Source organism: Melospiza georgiana, chromosome 4 (assembly GCF_028018845.1).
Source record: "Melospiza georgiana isolate bMelGeo1 chromosome 4, bMelGeo1.pri, whole genome shotgun sequence".
In the NCBI taxonomy this organism is placed as follows: domain Eukaryota; kingdom Metazoa; phylum Chordata; class Aves; order Passeriformes; family Passerellidae; genus Melospiza; species Melospiza georgiana.
The window spans coordinates 15,651,850-15,674,802 of record NC_080433.1 but is presented as its reverse complement, the minus strand read 5'-3'; the positions used below and the strand labels follow the sequence as shown (position 1 = coordinate 15,674,802).

The 22,953-nt window shown below is 36.3% G+C and overlaps 1 protein-coding gene across 1 annotated transcript in view; it reads left to right on the top strand.

Annotated features, from left to right (window-relative positions):
• The first annotated feature begins 728 nt into the window (after positions 1-728).
• Positions 729-22,953, top strand: part of PARPBP (PARP1 binding protein) — a 36,369-nt gene continuing 14,144 nt past the window's right edge. The window contains exons 1-6 of the mRNA XM_058022413.1: positions 729-1,123; positions 6,860-7,087; positions 7,958-8,065; positions 9,514-9,684; positions 11,297-11,451; positions 21,701-21,884. Coding sequence (XP_057878396.1) covers positions 974-1,123; positions 6,860-7,087; positions 7,958-8,065; positions 9,514-9,684; positions 11,297-11,451; positions 21,701-21,884 — 996 coding nt within the window. The 5' untranslated portion in view covers positions 729-973. The remainder of the gene's footprint in view (positions 1,124-6,859; positions 7,088-7,957; positions 8,066-9,513; positions 9,685-11,296; positions 11,452-21,700; positions 21,885-22,953) is intronic.

The following is a 22,953-nucleotide window of genomic DNA, read 5'->3' as shown; positions in this document are numbered from 1 at the left end:
GGTGTAAGAGACAGGTATGGTCCCCCTCCGAAAGCTCGCAGGGTGGTGAGAAAAAAAAAGCCTTCTGAGAGGTTTTACTCTGCCCCACGCTGACTTTCTCCGTGACCCCCCCCGTGTCGTTTTCACACTGTCAAGTCAAGTGTCCCCTTCAAGCGTTTTGGAGAGTGGGAAGTTGCTGTTGCAGTCGTGCTTGTTTCCCGATGTCTCCTGTACTCCCTTGGCCATGCTTCCTCATTTTGGTACATTTCGTGCCAATAACAAAAAACAAACGCGCTGTGGGCTCTGCCTCAGCTGTATGGGAAAAGGTCAAAAGTTGTGTTTTGTCTTCTGGAAGTCAATGGAATGGGTATTGCTCCTGTAGTGCTAGGAAACTTTGTTTCAGAAAAGAACAAGTTTAAAGGCGAACTTCTATTACATTGTCATGTACCTTGTCTTGACAAATGTGAGACCAAAGCATGAAGTATTCCAATTATTGCTAGAGAAGATAATGGCTTATAGAATTAATTTTTTTTTTAAGGATAAGACTATATTGGCAACAAAAGTGTTTAGAATCGTCTGTGTTAGTAACTCTTACAAATATTAAATCTCTTTTTTTCCAGGTTTAAAACCTCCTCGTAGACACTCATCCAAATGTATAGCAAATGCAGAAAGTACTGAAGACACTCTGAGGCTGCTTTTGGAGACAGAGACTCATATTTGTGATAACATTCCTTTATGTTGGCATAATGTACAAGGAAAGTAAGGGCTTCGTGAAGGCGTGACATGCATAAGCACTTTTAACCCCTTATCTTCATAGTTGCTCTGTTACAGTGAGGCAAGTCTGGTTTAATTGGAAGAGTTTATTCTGGGAACTTGGCCTTTAAGAAGATACAAAAGGGTTTGCACAGCTTGTAGGGAAGTGAAGACCTGCATATTCCTCTGGCATAGTTATATTTGTTTTTCTCTTGATTATATCAGTCTTCTAGTCTAGACAATGGTTTCATTCCAGCAAAAAATTTTACACTTGGTGAAGTGTTTCAGAAGACGATGGCCTTTATTTTCCAACTCTGAAAGGACTACTGTATGTGGAGCAGACTGCATGTTGATGGCATTACAACTGTCCATGGCTGAAGTCAATAAACAGGTTAGCATTCTTTTCAGTATCTTCCAACCATAGGCACCAACTTGAAATAACATTTTGGTTGTTTCATTGCTGCTTGTTAAAACAAGGTGTGTCTGAGAGCCAGATGCAACAAGGCAAGAAAATGAATATGGTCAAGTACACTATTGAAGCAGGGTTTAGAAAAAGGAACTGTGAGACAGATGGAAGGATGGAAGTGCTTTATGTGCGTATTTGAGCTCCAAACTTTAAACACTAGTATATTTCTGCTGGCCATGTCACTTCTGTTTATTTCCATCCTATGTTTCTTTTGTGCTATAGACCAGCGTGGGAGAGCTATGGTATTCGGGGTGCATTTTTTTTTTTTTCTGAGTGCTCCAAAAATATTTCTGAATGAATTTCTGTAGGTACCTGTAAGTTGTGAGTATGTGCCCAGTACCAGTAGGGATTTTATGGCTTTCTGTGTTTGTGTACATGAAATGTCAAACGGTGAAGAGGAATTGTAACCCTAAAGTGTCTCTGAAAGAAGCGTTATGGCTTGTCAGAGCTGGAGGATGTCTGAAACATACCAGAAACAGTTGCAATATACAATCAGGCCTTTTCCTGTGTCTCATCTAAGGAGAACTATTGCAATACTTGTTTTAATAACCTAAAGATACCTTTTTAGGCTAATTAACCTAATTATTGGTGAAAACAATACTGACTGTTTTTGGAAGACTTACTCCAGTGGTGCATAGTAAGTCAAATGTGTAGCACAAGGCTTTAGTGTAAGAAAACCAAAACAAAAATAACAAATCAACAAACATACCAGAAACAAGAGAACCACATCAAAGTGAAATCCCTAAGCCAATAAAAAACCCAATCAAACAGAAAACCTGCTTCAGTTTCTGCATCAGAAAAAAATTTGGAGTCCAAAATGTGCAGACTTGGGGGTATCTCCTGTCTAAACATTAAGTATAAAACTGGTTAAGTCATCCCCATTGTTAGAAACAGTAAGGATACTAGAATGCCAAGATACTAAATTTGTCCTTGTTGGAATGTAACATATTCCAGCCAGGAGCCTGGTGTCCTCACAACATCTGTGTAGGTTAAAATGAGAAAATCAGTGTGCATCAACATTAACTCTTGGAAAACTGGTAACAGACATTAATGCAAAACTACATGTGGAGGTGATTGCTGTTTGTCATGTTTGTTGTGATTCTCAAGGGAAAGCTGCAAACAGTTTTCCAAAGCCACCTCTAAAATAGGAGCTAAAATGTGTTGTTCTACTGTATGCCAAAACTTACAGACATGAAAAGTTATGGTTCATTGCTCCCTGTTTTCCTTACAGTAAGTTTTCTTCCACTAGAGGTAATTAGTTTATTCTACTTTATCCTTTTTTTTCCTCTTCCAGATAATATTCTTCTCTTCCAGAAATATATTTTCTTTCAGAGATGCTCTAACAAAAATTATAGCACTTATTTTCAGCTAATTTAATTTTGAAATGTTTAGCCTCTCCTTCAGATCTGAAGAAAGAACAAGTTTTCAAAACCCTGATATGTTTTTTCTGATTATACTAGTTGGTCTAATTAGACAAACCTTGGCTTACATATGTGGATTAAAATTGTTTTAGCATTTGGCTGTTCTGCCTCTGAAGCACAACTTCTTTAGATGGTATCCATTTTGAAGTTCACAATCTTAAAGCAAAATCTGTCTGTATCCATCATTGAAACTTCAAACTAAGATGCAGAGTATTACAGTTGTAGGCATGTCCCTTGTTAGGTTTCTGATTTAAATACAATAATTTTGAATTGTTAGCACCTGTAGAATGGAAATCTATTTTGGTAAAGTCAATTACTGCAATAAAAATAACTTCATTAACAGGTGATTGTGGGGCTATATTGAGAAAAACCCAACACATCCAACCTATCACAAACAACCAAATTACATTTCTCTTCCTTTAGGAGCCTGGACAATTTTAATGGATTTTGTGTTTTAACTAGCATCTGTATTCACAGTGGAAATGAAAAATAACAAAGCTTTTAGGAGAACTTGACGTTTAAAAGCTTTATAATCTATTAATCTTAAATTTCACCAGAATAAGAGTTGCAAAAAGTGTGATAAACCCTGATCAAACAGCAGGGATGAAGGGAAAAAAAAAAAATCTATGCTCTGAATCCCTCTGAAAATACTTTGGTTTGTGGCACAGTTGTAGCCATGTGGCATAAAGACAAGTGCGATAAGATCTGTGATGGAAGCAAGTACCTTCCACCTAGATTGATTAGTACAGATCTAAAATCTAGGAACATTTTCAAGAAGAACCTTCCTCAAGGTTTGAAACTGTAATAACAATTTTCAAGATGAAATTCAACTGAGAGCAATTGCTTTAAGTTGTTTGGTTGTACCTGTGGATCAGCAGGGGTAAAAGATGAGTTGTTAGGTCAAATAATCACCTGTCATTTTCAGTCTATGGCTGTTTTAGCTACTGGGATGGGGAACTGAAGTGTATAAAACAATTATTTCTCCAGAATCTGTGAGTTTAAGTTCTTAGACTTAAATGTGTTGTAAATCTCTTCTAGAATGAGAACTTTGATACTGGAGGAAAAACCACTTCATTGTTTATTTTAGAAATATCTCTTCCCTTTTGAAATTTGTATTTCTCTATTTCTGATTTTGCATAAAAGCAGTTTTGGTATGTGGTTTAGTTTTTTTTCTGTGCTTCCATGAGTGCATTTTGCGTGCTGACTGAAGAATATTGTGTTCTGTTTGATGTCTTGTATTTCTTCAAATAATTTCCCTAATTATCCTGTTTCCATGTTGGCAAATGCAGAAAAATGTGGGATTTTGAAGTGTTACTCCCTTAAACTGTTCTGTCTCCCTTTTGGTAATGAGATAGTCCTAACTAACTTTGTAGCAATTTTATGTGATATGTTGCTTGTAATATGTTGTGATGAGGCTGCTAAGAGGGGAAAGCCAGGTGTCTGCTAAGGAAGGCAGGAGCCTCCCCTGAATGGAAACTGTAAACCTCCTCCCTCCAAATTGTTATAAATTTGAAATTAAGTGGGGCTCTCAGGCAAAGGTATGAGAGCAGGAATAACAGATCTTTATTAGGGAAGAAAATAAAATAAATGATGCAGTAAACTAAAACAATGTTGACAGAGTCAGAACACAACCTGACACCCTGTGGGTCAGGGTGTTGGTAGCAGTCCCATTGGAATTGTGGCTGCAGAACTCCTGGAGTGTCAGGTGTGGTTCTGCTGGAGCAGGGATCCTGTAGAGAAGGGTGTAACCTTCCTCTAAACATCCAGTGGAAGAAGAGGCTGCTGTTCCTCTGGGAAATCCAGTGGAGAACCGTGCTGGTGTTCCAGAATCTCCAGATTATATCCAGTTAGGAATGCTGGGCTCCTCCCTCTGGGCTCACATCTCCCAATGGGATTCTGTAATTCTTATCAATCATGCAGTGACATTCAATGGCCCCTTATCAGCAGATGTCTCCCCAAAGGGAGGAGTGCTTGTGGAAGAGATAAGAAAAACTGCCCAATTAACAAGACAACTGCCCTACCTGTAACAGAGAGTAAATAGAATACAATTTGCTTGGCAATCAAAGACACCCAACTCAAGGACAAAGCCAGAAAATAATGCTGCAGTCTGTGAGTATGTCTAGAAAGAATTGACCCAACACAGAGGTGGTGCTTAAAGCAGATTTTTACACACGTATTCCTAAAAGAGTTGGTGAGCCTTTGTTTGGGGAAGGTGGAAGCCAAAATTTTGGTGCTGAAATGCACAACTTTCTGGTTTTTGAAACAATTTGCTGTCAAAATAGATATTGATTTGCTATGCAGTTAGCTCTAGAAAGCTTACAATACCTTCAAAATAGTAAAAAATTGTGTCTTTAAGCATGAAATGATGGTACTGGATTTCAGACATTCTAAAACCAGAGTCCCCAGGTAACTTAATATGATGTATTACCAGGAAGTGGGGATACTTTATAATACGGTATTGGTTCTATTCCTATGAAATGAAATACTTTTTCTGCCTATAACAGAATGAAAACATGGGACTTTTTGAACTTCCTTAAGCTATTAGCCAGTTGAGAAATGCTTACTGCAAAACACCACAGTATTTTTAAAATTAATTTTAAAACCAGAGACAAAATGACTGTGTAAGTTATGGAATATGCAATCACAGTAAATGCTTAATCACAAAGGTTAATATCTGGAATGCAATATTTGGATTTAAAATATTTTTGCAGCACTAACATAAACTTTGCTAATCTCTGCAGGCCCTTGATCTGGTGAGGAAAGGTTTTGATTTATTAGATACCTTATGAAGTTGTACTTTAACTTGGTACTCCTGAAGGATTTTGATTCAAAATAAAGTGAGAAAACAACATTTTTCCCCCATCTACTGCTGCTTTGATCTGTTTAAATTGAGTTATAATATGATTGTGTGTTTAATTTTTTTGAGGGGCTGAAATGAAAATCAGGTGCTTTTCAGAAAACACATATGCAGTTTTAATGGTAATATGCAAGTTCATAGTGCTGATTTGTCATAACCCATGCACAAATGAGAAGGCAGAAAAGTGCTCTGAAGCTAATATGTGTGAATGTTCTTTAATTTACTCTCCCTGTTCTTCACCTAGGCAATATCAAAATAGTTGACTTTCAGGATTTTGGAGTTGTGTATTTAATGAGGTCTATTGAGAAAGTCGTGCTAAATGTGTTAGAACCCAAAGGAGGGATCATTTGGGCTGGAACAACGTAAATTTTTAGAATTCCTCATGTTTTCATATTTAATGTGTTCTGTTGCTAATGGTGTTTATAAGTAATTAATTAATTTGCTTAATGTGGAAATGTCATGAAATAGAATAAAACCTTTGCTGTAGGAGCCATCTGCCACTATGGACAGTTCAAAGCAGGGCTTGTTACTTGGTCACAGGGCATTTCTCTCACATTACATGGTGAAAACCACCTTTTTTTGCTGCCACATACTGGGGAGTGCTTTAGATACCAGAAGTGTGGACAAAAGTTTACCAGCAGGAGCTGGGAACTGGTACTCAGTTTAAAGAGCAGCGTGTGGACAAAAATGAGGAGGACAAGTTGTGAAAGAGAAGGTGGTAAAAGCAAGTGGTTGGAGGAGATGGCAGAGGGGCATATGGAACGAAATCTGATATTTTTCACCAAAATAATGTAGTCTATAATGCATAGTTAATTACAGTAGTGGTAACAGAGGGATGTGCACAGCTTTAATTCATTTATTAGAACTGTCTAGCAGCACTATCAATGTTATGATAAAGTATAACTGTATTAGCACAAGAAAGAAAAGCTCCTTTTTAAAAATTGATGTGTGTTTTCCTAGTTTACTGCTTGAAACAAAGTAAGGGAGCCATACTTACTCCCTTTGGGAAGTAAAAGCCTGCCATGCTGAAAACTATTTCTGCAAATAAAGAACTTTATGTAATAAGTAGTCCTGCAGCATTCAGTGTATTTTCTCATGAGTGTAGTTTAATATACATGGTATATTATATATGCCTTTATATATATATTATACATGGTATATATAATATATGCCTGGTATTTTAAAGATCAGGAACAAATACTGACAGACTATAACAATATTCAGCTGTCAATGCAAAGCTGTGAGACTGTTTCTGATCAATTTAAATTATAATGGTTTTCAAATATATGTTTGTTTATATATTTGCAGCTTGCTTTAAATTTGTTTTCAAAACTATGCTGAATATGAAACTCTTTTTTTTGCCTTTTTTTTTTGTTCTGTTAGCATCATGGAGACTTCACAGTATCACTTAGTGATGTGTTGGAAACATGGAACTATTTGTTACATGACAAACTTGGATTGTATGAAAACATGAAAGAACCTGAAAATTATGCTGATGTGAAAAAAGCCTATCATGCCTTCTTAGCAAGAAGCAATATGTTAGATTTAATAGACATATATCAGAAGTGCTGTAGTCTTGGACTTTTAGCTGAAGATGAAAGCATATACCCTGTGAGTATTATGTTTGTTTGACCTCTTTTGTTGTTTTGACACATTTTTGATTCCAGTTATGGATTTATGGCACTTCTAATTATACACAGGAGCTCTGGATTATTCACAACTTTAGGGAAGTCCTTGAGTTTAAATTACTAAATTTTGTAAAGGGATTTTAAAGTCATTCAAAAATTATTTCTCTATTGTCCTGCTGGGTAGTGAGGTACCACAACTCTTCTATGAATAAATGAATCCTTGCCATAAATTGGAATGAGAAATAAACTGTAGAGATTTGATAAAACTGGAACAAAGCTTAGTAATTAACATGCCATGGAGTTTTGGTTGTATGTTGATGTGCAGGCAAAATATTTTCAATTATTACAGTTTTGAAAACACCATGCTCTTTAAACAAAACTTCTGTATAATGTATGTATTTGCATGTAAGGGTTTTTTCCAGAAGTTCCAGTTCAGCCATTCAGTTACAGTTCTGTTGTAGTTTATTGCAGGTCTTTTGTTTATTTGGGAGTTTTAATGTGTTTTGCTTTTCCTCCTGGTTTTCATAGGGAAGATAGAGAGCTTAGATGGGTTAATGAGCTCTTCCTGAACTTGGCATAACATATTAATGTTCTCCAAAATGCAAGCAGTGGGTTTTAGTGCAAGTGTATAACATAACATAACTGTTTGAGATAATTTCTAAGTTAATTTTAATCTTGCACTTCATTTCTGTACTAGAACAGTTGTATTTCAGAAGACTAAAACTAAAAGTAGACTGTAAGGGCTGTGCTGACCTCAAACACTAGCAAAGTGACAGGTTTACACCAGGTTTTAAACCCACTTTTCTTTCTAGTAATCTCCATATTTAAGTTTATTATTATCTTTTTATTAAAGGTTCAACTGTTGGAATTTATTTCTGGTGTAATGAACGCACAAGAAAATAATGGTTCTGTTGTTTCTACTCCTACACGAATCAACAGACAGGGCCAGGAGCATGTGAAGGTAAAAATTATTTTTGTCTCTTGTGATGTTCTGTATCTATTGAAAAGATGAAATATAACACAGTTTTCTTTTCCCATGATTGTTATTCACATGTGGCTGGCTTGAAAAAAGATCAACCTGCATATCCAACTTCTGTATCACTTGAGTTTATTGTAGGTGTGTATGGGGCTGTGTGCTGAAATTTATATTCTGGAAGGCAGTCCAGCATGACAGGCACTTGATGCAGAACAAATTTTTCTACAAATACACCATCACTCAAACATTGTTTTGACTGCACATTAAATAACAGAACTACTCTCCTTCGATTTCATTTTATTAGCTTGTAGTCCCTAACATTTGGAAGAAATCTGAACAGCCACTGTAGTGGTAGCTGGAGCAAAGCAAACAAGGTTTGGCTGTCCCAACAGAGGACTTCAGGGCTCTCTCCCTTTACCCTTTCAACCACTAAAATAAGAATCTCTGGGTACTTTCTCACAGTATTTGAAATGCTGGAGCTTTAGTAATTTCCAAACTTGCTGTTCTTATAATAAATGGCAATTTTAAAGCAATCTTTGGGTACAACTCAAAATATTTCGGGACAAGAAAATATTTTCTGAACTGAGATTGTCCCCTAAACATCACTTCTACCACTAACACAGTGGCTTTCTTACTGCTTTGACTGGTGCGGTAAAAATATTCTTTGCTCTTTTTTCCTCCTCTGGGGACTGTCTTTGCAGACTGTCACATGTACATGCTGGGTTTTGTAACTATTTTTTGTTGTGTATGTACTGTGGTATGAGAAGATATTCCATAGCAGGTGTAAATTTTCTTGTTATATGTTCTTCTGTTAATGGCCTCTTTTTTTGATTTATTTTTTTCTTTGCTTGCAACAAAACTGCACATTCTTCTGTTCTGGGGCTGATGTTCTCACAGGATCTTGAACAGTGCTGCAATATTAGCAATTACAGTGTTATATATTGGTTATGTGGGTGGGGCTGGATCACAATTTATGTCCAAACTCAGTCAGTGGAGTTTCTTTGATTCAAATCCCCTGGAAGCCAAAAGAAAAAATTACTGAATCTATGGCAGAGCTGGCAAGTAGTTTAAAATCTTAGTCTTTTTGAAGTTGGTGACAAACTCTTACATGGTTTAATGGTGCTAGTATTTGCTTTGAGATAGAAAAGGGATGTCTGTGAGGAGGTTTCTAAACAGAAATTTATAACCAATTTTAATAACCCTCAAACACCCTGTGAATATTCAAGCACCATGTATGCAATTCTAACTTATCATGTTTGTTTTCATCAAGACTTCCAGAATCCTCATGCATAAAGTAGCATTTTGAAATTATGCAAGGTGAATTAATATTCTTCCAAAAACTACACCAGTACATGTCTAATTATCTTTAAAATAAAATGAAACATTGTTTTCAGCAGCAGGAGGACCAATTTGTGTGGTGTTTTCTCATGCAGGTGGCAGTCCTGGCAAAGAAGTCTGTCTGTTCATATTTAAGCCTTTTGGTGAATTCTAAGGATGATCTGGCATTGGCTCATATTTTAAATATTCCTGACAGAGGACTTGGTAGAGAAGCCTTCACTAACCTCAAACATGCCTCACAGGAGAGAAAAATGTCCATTTTTCTGGTATGTGTGTCAAAGGAATCTTCCTGGAAGTCAGGGCCAATAAATTAGATCTCTAAAGAGAGAATTTGGCTTTAATCTAATAAGCAACACTGATGTTTGCAAGCTGAGTCAAGTACCACCAGGAAAAGGATTTTAAAGCTAAAAAGACGATAGATTCTGTGGGGAGAAACAGTTTCTTGTTTGGTCATGGGATCTCAAGGTGGACAGTAAAAATAGTTTGTGTGTATCTCAGGAGTTCTAAAAGGGGATCCTTCTTTAGTTGTCAGCAAAGAACCACCTCAAAAATAGTTGAAGTAAGGTAAATAAAAATTCTTTCTCCAAAGAACCACTGTAGTCCCTCACACTCAAAATAGTCATTAAATTTTGCATGCAGTGTAACCCCAGTGCACACAACAGCAGTCTGAGTTAAAAACAGTATGGCTATGTAGTCACTGAAGCAGCTGCATTCTCAAACTTTTATGGGTGAATAAATATGGAAAAGTTGTGAAATCTCAGTTGCAGGTTTAATTATTTTAGCTCCTAATGCTCTGTGAACATTTTATAAAAAAGCTGTATGTGTTTGGACTGGATTTACCATGTCTTCTTCACAGTTGCCAGAGGGGAAACTGCTCTACTGTGTAAAGAAGTCATCTTTTCTGGCATCTCTGTCATGTAGAAATCCTGAAAATGAGAGTATTTTCCATTGGGAAGGCAAAGTCCTGTGAATTGTGTCCTTGATCCATAGGTAATCTTGAGCACAAAGACAGGAATACTGGCAGGTTTACTTTCTGTGCTAGAGTAATTCCAGTTTTTCTCTTTCCAGCCCTTAGAGCTTTATGATTTAGCTCTGTACTCTGACATTAAAATTTGTGTGTAGAATTAACATTACTGCATCTGTGTGAAATGCATTGGATTATTATCCTTACTTTCACCTTCCTGGACAACTGCTAGGGGTTTGTTCTTACTGTTGCCTTAAAATTTTGGGGGTTGTACTCTAAGGTATGATTTTGGCAAATCTTCATTATCTTACAGCATATAAAAATATATTGACACTTTCAGAATGACAGAAGCCTTAGCTGTCATTATTTCTGATAAGATTTAAATATACATTATTTGCATCTCTGAAAATTGTTATAAGCTGAAGTCAACGTTCACATGCTTATTTTAAATTGTCCTTGGGTCATAGAGAGCCCTCTGAATATAAGAGCAGTTTTTGTGAGGCCAGCAGGAGCATTTGAACAGCCACAACAACAAAAGAGTTTTGTTTGATGATTTAATAAGTTTTTTGTCCTAAGCTTTCAAAAGGCCAATGTAAACATGAAATTAGTTTGAGTTATTTTTACTTTGTCTTGTGGGTTTTTTTTTAAATACTATTGTTCAATTTAAGTTTTGACCTTGCAAATATTGAGATGTACAGAGCTTGCAAATAGGAGCTGTTGTTTGATTTCAGGGAAGTTATTCCCTGAAATCAAACTTCTAGTTATTATCAGCCACTATAACTTCTAGTTTTATCTTCTAGTTATTATCAGCCAGTTTTTGCACAATTTGCAGACCTGTAGGAAAGGCTCATTTCAGTGTAGGTACAGTCCATGTCTGTCTGTAGTTTCATATTTCTGGCTATTTCTCCTAATAGATGGCAACATCTTTTATCCGGACCATAGAACTTGGAGGAAGAGACTCTGCATCTTCTTTGTATGATCCTTTAAGACCCCATGTAAAAGGGCTTTCCAGCTTTGTTAATTTTATTGACAAGCTGCAGGAAATTGTTGGTGAAATCTTAAATACAAGGTAATAGATTTTTGTCTTGGTGAGCCCCTCCTTTTCTTGTGCTTGAACAAAATTTTTAAATTAAGAGTAAATTTAAAAAAAATTAATACCCTATTTGAAAATATAATTGAAAAACAATTGGGGTAAGCTTATGAATTTGAGATTTTTTTTTGGTATTCAATTTTTATCAAATCTATGTATGAATGGTGGTTTGGTTACTTCCCTGGTTGTAAATGAAATTACAAAACTTTCCAACTTGTGAGTCTGGTAAGTAATAAACTAATATGTGCTTTACTTCTTGCTGCTTAATTCCTTCCTTTCGGTCATTTCATTCTGTTTACCCTTCTGTAAAGGAGTCTTTATTGCTGCTAACAAATGACAATGTTGCTTATTTAGCCTTTTGTATGTTCCATTTTAGCTATATAAATGAAGCATAAGAATTATTTCTTAGGGAGACTCTGGTGGAGTTGCTGATTTTGATTGTGTGTGAAGAGCTGAAGTTAGTGTTTTGGGCAGGCTTATAAATCTGTGATTAATTAGAGAAGTGTAGATGTAATACAGGAGTTTCAATTGGTAAGTACTGGCATTCTTACAGGGAGAAGAGCTATTTTCTTAAGCTTCATGGAAATTAATAATTTTGTCATTTATAATCAGTAATTTTTCCATACAAAACTTTGGCAAATCAGCTATAATAGTTCTGTCCTTGATACTAAAGAATCTTTTTTTTTTTTTTCAAGTTTGAATTGAGTCTAATCCTCACAGTGGAAAACAAAATATTATAAGTAAGCATTATTTAAGTTAATGTTCAGTTTCCATTGACGCTGGAAGTAGGAAGTATTTCTGAAGTTGTTTTGCAGTTTTGTCTTTTTTATTCTGTTTTTTATTCTTTCATTTCCACATCCTGTATGCCAGAGACATACTGTCTCTGCTGATGATTAAAGAAAACTATTTGCTCAACATATACTATATGCTGTTTTTCCTTTCTTTAAATCATATCTGGCACTGTATATTGATAAAAAATGAGAAATGGAAAAATATGTATATGCATGAACTTTTTAGGATGAAAAGACTGTATCAGGTGAATACAGTTCAGAAAAGTGTAGCATAAAATGCTGTATCTTGTTAATTACTGCTCTATGTAAAAGAGAATGTTTAAATGTGAGAAAAATCATAGTGAGATAGTTGCTGGGAGTTATCAGCTTCTCAATGGGTGAATTCTCTAGAGCTTGGAAATGCTTCTTAGCATTCAGATATTTATTGTGTAGCTTTCCCTGCTGCACCTGCTGTGCCATTTATTGTGGGGTGTAAATCTTGTTAAATTGCCTGTACACATTTAAGTATTGCTGTTTGTCTTGCTGACCAGGAGTGGAAGGTGGCTGTACTGTGCTGTTTGTAGCACCTCTTGTACTCCACGTGGCCTTTGTACCCTGGCAATATAAAGTATGTTTTTCATCTGTGTATCTATAGATGTTTTCAAGTGTTTGCTGTGTCACATGGATGAGGACTGTGTGTCCTGCCTGTCATGGGCCAGTTGTTGGGAGTTCCAGAGGATCCAGTTCTGTGCAAAAAATTTTCTCTAGTTCTGTTACTGCTTCAAAGTAAAGACCAGAGGGGGTAAAAAGGCAGCAATGCAGCAGAATCCTGAGTTACCTAATCTATAGAAACCCACTGAGAAATCCAAGGGCAAACTAGACAACCTGTCAGCAGCATTGCTCTTTGATGCAGAGATTAGCCAACCTGCATTAACCAGGTCTCTGTATTGGCTATGCCACAAGAAAAATGCTGTGTTTTTTACTTAATTATTAGAAATCTGTTATATAGGTTTAATTCTGTTACAGTGGACATCTTATGAAACTTGTAATTGCACAAAGTAGCCAAATAAATGGTGGGTCACTGTGGGGATGCATGTTGAAAAGAGGCTTTCTTCATCTGCCTGATTCCTTTGCTTTGGGAATCTAGAAACCAAATTGAAGATCTTGGACGGTGGTGGGAAGTGCTTGATATATTTCAAACTTGGGAGATATTGTGCAACCAAGTATCTGCTAACCTATGGAGAGTAACAAAAAAGTGTTTCTCATCTCCCCATCATTCAGCTAAGAAAGTGAATGGTAGATCGGATGAACAAAGGGAAGTCTGTCAAACAGAGTGGAAGTTTAATGAAACTATGATGGTTTGGTTCAAATATGGCACTCCTGATAGCGGGAAAATGGAAAGACAAAATGAAATTTGGTAGTTTCAAGGTGTATTCACTGAAGCCAACATTCCTAAAAATCTCTGGCATGTTGAAACTGTTTGCCTCTCCTCATTCTCTAGATGTCCAATACTAGAAGACATCACTAATCTTTCAAGAATCAGTAGTATGAGTATTCGTAACATTGGGGGTGCTGTAAAACTTGTAATGCTAAAACTATTAATAGATTTGTACATATAAGACTTGGACATTGGAAAACTTGGATATTCTACTTTTTTACACCTGCTTCTTGACAAGGAGCATATCAATGTTGTATTTGTCAGCGAAATGGATGATTATTATACACTTTAAGATCTGAAAACTCTTTCCTGCTGGTATAAATGAGAAGCTACACTTCTAATCCATCATTCTGGAAACCCTTTTTTTTTAGAACTCCAGAAGAACTCCCGAAATGACTTTTCCCAGGTTTGTTTAAAAATTATGACTTAAAATTGGAGGACAGAAGCTGTCATGCTGGTTACTGTGCTTGATGGTTGCTACAGGGGGATGTGTGTACACATACATACACGTTAAAATCCCCATTCATTTTGTAGGGTGGCAGAGTTGGGAGGTTGGCAGCGTGTTTTCCCCTCAGCTGGGCGCTGCCCTCGGCGCAGGCAGCGGCCGCTGGGTGTCACCATCGCCCAGCTCACACCGGAGCCGGGGCCCGCTCGCCCCGGAGCGGCTCCGCATCCCGGGCCCCTGCAGCATCCGCAGCCCTCCGGAGCATCGCACAGCTCGCCTCCACCGTCAGGGTTTGTGCTCTCTGCTTCCCCTCGACAGGGAAAATGCTGTTTCTCATCTGCTTCTTTTGGGAAGGTGATTGCATCTCGAGGTGCGGTAGTGTTCAGGGAGAGAAAACAAACTGAACTCTATCTAGGCTTGTGCTGAATGTTTGAGTTAATTGGACAGTGTTCACACAGCCCTGGAGGTTTGTGGTCTAAAGTTGCTGGAAAGTTGTGCAAGCATATGCAAAACATTGTATATAGGATTGCTTAAACTTGGGATTATAGAATAATTCAGGTTGGAAGGAACATCAGAAAGTTTTTGGTCCAACATCCCGCTCAAAGCAGGGTCAGTTATGGAGTCAGCTCAGGTTAATCAGGGTTTTGTCCAGACAAGTTTTGTACAGTCTCCATTCTTGGAGGTTTTTAATCTCCCTCTTGGCAGCCTATTCCAACTGCTTTTGTCCTCACGGTGAAAAATTGTGGGGTTTTTTAATTATATTGAGTTGGGACCTCTCTTGTTTCAGTTTATGCCTATTGTCTTTTTTCACTGTCTGTCAACATGAGTCTGGCTCCATGTTCTTGCTTGCCACCCTGTAGGTATTGGAAAGCTGCTAGTAAATCCCCCTGAAGCCTTCCCTTCTGCAGCCTGAACAAGCTGTTCCCGAAGCTGCTTCACACAGGGCATGTCTGCCTGACCAGCTTGGCAGCCCTCTGCTGAACTTGCTCCAGTTTATCAGTGTCTTTCCTGGACTGGGGGCCCAAAACTGGACACAGTATTCTAAATTTGGTCCAACGAGTGCTGATTAGAGAGGGATAATCACATTCCTCAGACTACTGGCTACGCTACTGTTGATGCAGCCAAGATACTGTAGGCCTTCTTTGCTGCCAAGGCATGCTCCTGGCTTGCAGCTCGCTTGCTGAACATGCACCAAGGTTTTTTACACAGAGCTGCTCCCCAGCCTGTATCATTGCAAGGGGTTATTCCTTTCCAAGGCTTTGCATGTCTTGTTGAATTTCATGTGGTTCCTGTCAGCCTGTTCCTCTTGTCTGTTCAGGTATCTTTGCGTGGCAGCTCTGCCCTCAAGAGCATTGACTGTTCCATCCAATTTGGTGTCATCTGCAAACTTGATGAGCATGTAATTTTAGAGAGTCACTGCCAAAGATAATAGGAAAAAAACAGGTTTTAGTTAGGGTAGGCTCTTATGTTACTCCATTGTTACATTGTGTTTGCTAGCTTCTAAGCATGATGATCCAACCAGTTGTTAACTCCTCTAATTGTCCATCCATTCAGGCTGTAACATCAATACTCCTATGTTGAGAGTATTCTCTGACAGTATTGATAAGCCTTGCTACAGTCAAGGGAAATGGCACCCACCCTTCTGCCCTGGTCTGCAAATCCAGTCATTTTGTTAAAGGGAAAAACAGATTAGTCAGGCATAATTTACATTTGATAACTACATCCTTATAGTTACTGGCTATCACCAAATGTTTCATATGTCCAGATATGTGGTCTTAGAAGACTTTGCATTATTTTCTTGAGGAACAAAGTGAGTCTGATGAACTTGTGATCTCCCAAACTGTCCTTATGGGGTTTTTTAAGGTGGTTTTTTTTTGTTGATTTTTTTGCAGTTGCTTGCTGTTCTCCATTTGTCACCCTGGTCACCCTGACTTTTCAAAGATGATATAAAGTTCTCTTATGAGGGCATTTGCGAGTTCTATTAAGGCTGTTGGATGCAGTCCATTTGGTTCAATGTTCTTGAACATAGTACTGTCAAGTGAAGCCTGATTTCATCTTCCACTGCTGGCAGCTCTTTTCTGAAAAAAATTCTCTAATCAGAGTGTTGGTAAAGACTGAGGTGAAGAAGGCACAGAGTACTTCTGTTTTATCTGTGCCTCCACTGTTACAAAATCTACCTTTCAGCAAAGGTCCCTCATTTACTTTGTTCAGCAGGTGAAGCTCCTTTATCATTCCTCATAATTGTCAACTCCAGCTGAGCTTTGGTTTTCCAGATAACATCCCTAAATGCCCAGGTGATGTTTCTAGATCATTTATAATCTGTCCCTTCTTCACCATTCTTTGTGAAGCCCTTTTGCATTCAAGCTCTGTCATCAGTTCACTGTTTAGCCAAGCTGTCTGCTGATATTTCTGCATATTTTCCTAAGTGTTGTGATGGAATGGTCCTGTGCTCATAATATTATTATAGTATAATATAATTTATGTTATTATGATTAATAACAGCTTGCCTGAGCGCCTTTGCCTTTTAGAACTTTCTCACAGGGAATTCAATGGCTGCTCATCAAGACTTATTCTAGGAAGAATACTGTTTACTTTTATAGCAACTTTGTCACCAGACTTGGGTAGCAAAGCTTGGGATGGAGAATATGAAAAGTCTCTCTAATTTCTTCCAACGAGCTGAATGAGAAATTTTAGCCAATACAGCAAAAGTAGCAGCAGCAAGATGGAAAAATACTCTGCAACAGGTTTCTTTTTTTGCTGTGTTTTTTTTTTATGGATAGAATAATCTGTGAAGCTCCAAAGGCTCTAAGGAATTCACTTAATTTTGGTATCTGTCAGAAAATTAGATTAATACATGCATTGCTGGAGGTAGAATTTTTAAGTACTGTGAGTGCTTTGTTATAGTTTTTCCTTTACAGATACATTTAAAATCTATGACTTTATGTTGATTAACATAAAATCATATCTGTGATAGGATTTTATTGTTGAAATTTTGAAATCTAAATGAACATGAACTACTAATTTTTAAAATCTTATGCTTATAAGAAATAAGCCTTTAGATTTGCTTTAAAAGTACAGTTAGTGCTCCTTTAGAAACATTTGTATAGTATTTCTTCCTAGACACATTTTGTCTCATTCTTCTACCCAGGTAAATGGAGCTCTAGTTGACATCTTGCTGCTTTGTGTTTGAGAATGGAATTACTGCTGCTCTCTTTCTATAGCTCTAAATTAAAAAATTGGAGAACTGAGCAGTTGTCAAGTTCTAAAGCATCTTTTAAGTCCATAACAAGGAAAAAAGGCTGTGATCTCCTACCACCCTGTGATTACTGGGTGTTTGTGATTTCTTTTAAGACACTTGTTCCCACTACCTAAGTCAGATTGCTGTATATTTGTCATCTGTTTTTTATCTGTGTTGAAGTTGAAATGAATGAATGACAATGTTGACCTTAGTAAAATAGAATTTTGAAATATTCTTTTCTGTTCTTGGAATAGACTTCAGGACTCTGCTTTTTATCAGGTTTTGAATATTGTCCATATCCTCAACATTTTTTATCCATGTTTTTGCTATTTTAGTCTTATCCAAAAAAGATGTATTTTCAGAAAATAAATAAAAGTGTTTCTGCATTGTAACTTTTCACACCAAGTCCTGAGTTCTGGAGGGAGAGCTCTTGCCATTGTAATTTAGATTTTTGGTCAGCAGAGGAGCTTGTTTATATGACAAGCTCAGTAGGAACAAAACAGACAAAGTGTGCTATTAGTTTCTTATAAATTAGTTACTTCTACATAAGGAAAGATGGTTTGATAAGAAAAATGAGATAGAAAAAGGTAAGGTTGGGACTGAGATGATGTAAGGCAAAAAGGGTTCAGGGGGGCACAAGATCTGTCAATTTTTTTAGTAGAAGGAACTGGTGACGCAAGATCAGATTTGCCAGTGCCTGTGTAACAAATGGAATTTTACATTGCACTATTTTTTTAAGCTCTTTAGAAGCCCTGGTGCAAATAATGGATTTTTAACATATGATTCATTTTATCTATATGTAGACAATTGTTTTTCTCTAGCTATGAGACAGGTGAATTCTGCTTGAGCTGTCTATTCTTTTAGTGCTCCAAAAGCTGAAGAAGGTAAGCCACTCCTTCTGTCAGTTGATCTAAAATCAACTGTGTTGTGAATTTTCATGCTTATGGTCACATTTGGACTTGACTGGATCCATTCATTTGACAATTGCCTCTGTACTACTGACTTCAGGCATCTGTGTTTAAACATTCTGTTGGATGGTGTAAGGTGGGTGTTTCTAAAGTGTTTGGGTTTTTCTTCCATTTATAATAACACTGATAAATTTCCTTTGGTTATTTCTATCATAGAAAAAAAATTGGTTTTCTGGTTGAGTTTTCTTTCAGTTTGTACCTTTTGAACAAAGAAATGTTGCATGTGACTGAACAGAATCATATTACTAGCTCTTAAAAAAGTGTTCTTTTACAACCTCTGTCATAGTGGCAACTGATGACTGGATTTGATGAGAGTCCTCCATCAGTTTAGGCTGTGGATGGGATGATACTGAAGCACTTTATTCTAGAGTAGCTTATCTCAGTAACCTGTGATCTGAGTGGAACGTCACAGAAAACCTTTTAGCAGGAGCGCTGACTAGAAGGGATAAGGTCTTCCCAATTGCCTTAGGCAAATGGCATTGCTTTGTTTAATATATCAAGTTCATTCCTGAACTCAAATAGTTTTTTTGCTTCTCTTTCAGAATGAAAAAGAATGAAAGTTCATTTTCTGCTGTAAAAATTATCCTAAGGCATGCCCATGTAATTCCATATTTAAAACAAACTTTTGTGGTCCTTCTAGCTGTTTAGGATTTGCAAAGTCGATAATGTTTCCAACTTTATTTTATTCCTATAAATATATTTTAGTGCAACATCAGGTATTTTAAAGTTCATTCAAGTTCAACTGATCTTCTGAGTAATATAAATCTATAAAAGAGTAATAACAGAGCAATCTATAATAGGGTGTTATCTTTGTAAAATAAACAAAATCCCAAACACCCCAGGTGCTTTTTTACCACATTGTCCTTTTATCATGCTTTTAATCTTTTTGAACCTCACTAGAAGTGGATCTAATAACTAGATTCAGCATTTTATAGTTATATCTATATGAATATATATCTATAAAGATATATGTGTCTAATGACACAACACAACTTGTGTTCTGGTGTAAATTGGCATAATCTGTGGCAGGGCATTTTAGTGCTAATCCACACACATTGAATCAGCCTTTTATGTCTTGGCCTGTTGATATAAATTCTAGTTGAAATATAAATAAACTTTTTCTTGCTCCAGTTAGTACTCTGTATATCTGATAGGAGACTGGAGCTCTTTCCTGGAAAGGAAGGAATATGGGGAGAAGAAGAGATAAAATGAACTTTGTTTCTACTAGCCAATATCTTTAGTTGGCATTGGGCAGTAGAGGCAAAAAAATAACCTTTCACAAAAATATTTTGTTTATTTTTTCCCATTGAAAATCTATGAATCTGTAATTGAGTTACATGCAGAGCAAAGCATTTAAATTAAGGGCAGGCTTATGTTAATTAACTGTTGTATAATAGTTGTATAATATTTTTTTTTTCCAGGATACATATGGGTATAAATGTGTGGAAATGATAAATTTATTGCTTATTTACAAATAAGTTCAACATATCTGTAGACAGAAATAACTGAATCAGATTTTAACAGGGAATTTAAGTCAATCCCTGCACCTGCTTATTTGTCTTGAAGCTCTAAGTTTAGTTCTCATTTAATACAATACTTTTCTTATTTGAGGATATGATTTTGGAAAATATAAGTTTAGGATTGAGGAAAACAGATCAGTCTGGCAAGAATCATCAGGAGACTTGGCTGCAGTTCCTATATGCATCTCTGAAACAGAACTCTTCTTCAACATTTCTCTCCCCTTACCTTTTGACAACTTGCAGTGGATTTTTTTCCCTCCCTTTGAACTTTTAATTCTTTTGTGGTTGAATTGTGGGGTTTGGAGAAGTGGTACAATAGATTTTTTTTTAATATTTTTTAAACTGTTGTTTCCAAGATCTGGATGGGTCTTGACATGCCTACAGAGAGACTGGACATGGTGATTTTTCTTCTGGCCAAGTGCATACACAGTGCTTAAATTTCTTCAAAGCATAAGTTTTTCTGTTTAATGAAGCCTGCAAATCTAATGTGAATTGTATAATCTTTAGTCTGTAAAAGTTGAAGTTGAGAATTGTGTGGAAATATTTGGTTTTTTCCTGTTTAAAAAAACCCAACAACAATTCCCCCCTAAAGTTTCATGTTAATGTCAGGTTTTTCAAGTTATTTAGAGGAGTCTTTTTCAGCCAGAATAAGCCAAAACAGTAAGATCTCTTGTCCAGTTCCCTCCATGTATTTTAAGTGGAAACAATATAAACAAACTATTTTTCCTCTGACTCAATTCTTATTTTTATCTAGTTCTGCCCAATTATTTTGTATTTTATATGAATTTAAACATGAAGAGTTTCATTTGATGAAGGTTCTCCCAACTGGAATTCTAAAATTTATCTTCAGAATTTAATGTGTACAAAATACATCTTCATTTACAGTTGCAAGGTTACATTTTTGGGGAAGCTGGCAGGAGCATGAAGGAAACCAATAAGGATGAAGGAAGTTGAAAACTGAGGTCATAACACTCTTGGCTATATGACCTGAAGTAATGAAGCCATTGCTTTGGGGTATTGACAGAACTGTCATTTGCAGCATCATGAATTTACTAATGTACACAAATGTACTAAAAAGTCTACTGTAGGTGCCAATAACAGCTCAAAACAGCTCATTTCTGCTTTGATGTCAACTGCAAATGTTATTTAGAAAAAAAAAAAACTTTGGGGAAGAGATGCATTATTCTATAGGAGAGCTGAGTGGTTCTTGTAATGCTTTATTTTCTTTACCCAAGACAAAGCAATGGTAGAACATACATAGTGTTTTGTTTAGGTACTGGAAAAAAATGGTTAAGCTTTTAACTCAAGGAGCTTATTCTCTTTTTCACAAAATCTTAATTAAAGTGGTCAGACACATGTGCTGAAGAAAGAGATTAATGGAGTGTGCCTTTATAGCTAATAGGGAAGTTCATGTGGTCTAATCACTGTCTATTTAAATAAAACTGAAAGAAGATTGGGATTTTGAAGCACCTTCACAAAGCACAGAAACTCAAATCTAATGGGATATTAAACAGGAATGCATATTTCAGTGAAAAATTTTGTTTACACTTAACAGTTTGAGCAAAACTGTACATACAGGTTTAAAGAAAGTACTTTTTTTTGAACCTCTAAGGAGGATCATTAGTTTTGTATTGCAGCTCAGAGTATTACTAAATGCTGAATTCATTACCTTATAATTATTTTTTTTAGCAAACTATTGTGTTAAACAATACATCTATGGTGCTGTTTGATTTGAAAGATCAAAGCTGCTCTCTCTGATGAGTAGGGAAGGCTGGCAATGTTCAGCATTAATAGGTGTACTCAAGTGTTGCCAAGATTAATGTGGAGATGACCCTGTGCCTATTTTCAGAATTGCAGGGGGGCGAATTCTGTCAACAGTGAAGATGCATTTGATAAAAGGCCGAAGCAATGGGGATCCTTTCTGTCAGGCAGTAGAGGAAGCTGTACAAGACTTGGATTTGAAGATTAAAAATATTATCGATTCACAACAGGAAACCTCAACTGCTAGCACTACTGGAGTCAGTCCAGCACGGGTAATGGGACTTCTTTTGTTCTTTTTGCTGTTTGGCTTTATAAGAAAGCAAAAATCTTTTGCCTGTTTTGTTTCTTTTACATTTTTAAAAGACTATCTATAGAGTGTAATCTTTTTCTTAACTGTATAAAAGTAGTCATTTCCTCTACACTGTTGTTGAAAGACTTACACTTGAGGATTACACTGTGGATATCAAAGAACTGATTTACATAAACTAAATTTCTTACCTTAAAATTGCAAGTAAAATACTCTTCAAAGCTTAATTTGGTTGTGCAGTTATGATAAATTTAGATACTTAGAAGTGTCAGATTTGCCATTAATTTCAAAGCAGTAAATCTATAACAAATTTCCAAACAAAAGAACCTCATGAAAGTAGAACTAAGATGGGAGAACATGTATCAGTAATTTTTTATTAAAATACACAGTTTTTAATTAGCATAGCATCAAGTATTTCAAAGGGTAAGGCCTTCAAGGTCAGGTTAAATAGGTAAGAAATCTAAAGCATGGTAGAATGTGGGGTGGGAAGGGAATTAAAGCCCCAACAATGATATGTAAGCTTTTCTCGTTTAGTGTTTCAAGACAGTAATGAAACTATTAATGACTTTGTTTTCATGGAAGGAATCAGGATATTTGAAGTTCTGTAAGTCAGGTGTTGAGGGCATAATACAAGATTTCTGTTTGTGGTTCATGTACTGTGAATCTACTCAGTTTTAGATTATAATCTTTTTATGATGAAAAAATCAACCAACTTTAATTATTTTATTTTATATAATTGATGTATAAGATATCTAATGTCATTTGTTTTTCTAGCAAATTAGAAAAAAATTATAGACACCTTCAATGTGTTTAGAATTGTTAGGATGCTTTGTTTCGTGAAGTCATTGGATTTATGCCATGGTAGCAAAAGATTTTTAACAAATTTTAATCAAACCTTCAGTATCCTTTTTCTTTTTTAAGACAGGTAAAACCAGCCAGACCCTATTGGCTAGTTAATCTGGTTTAAATGTGTGTTTCCACTGAGTGTGTTGGATATATATTTCATCCTCATTTTCCTCTTTGCTATGAATATT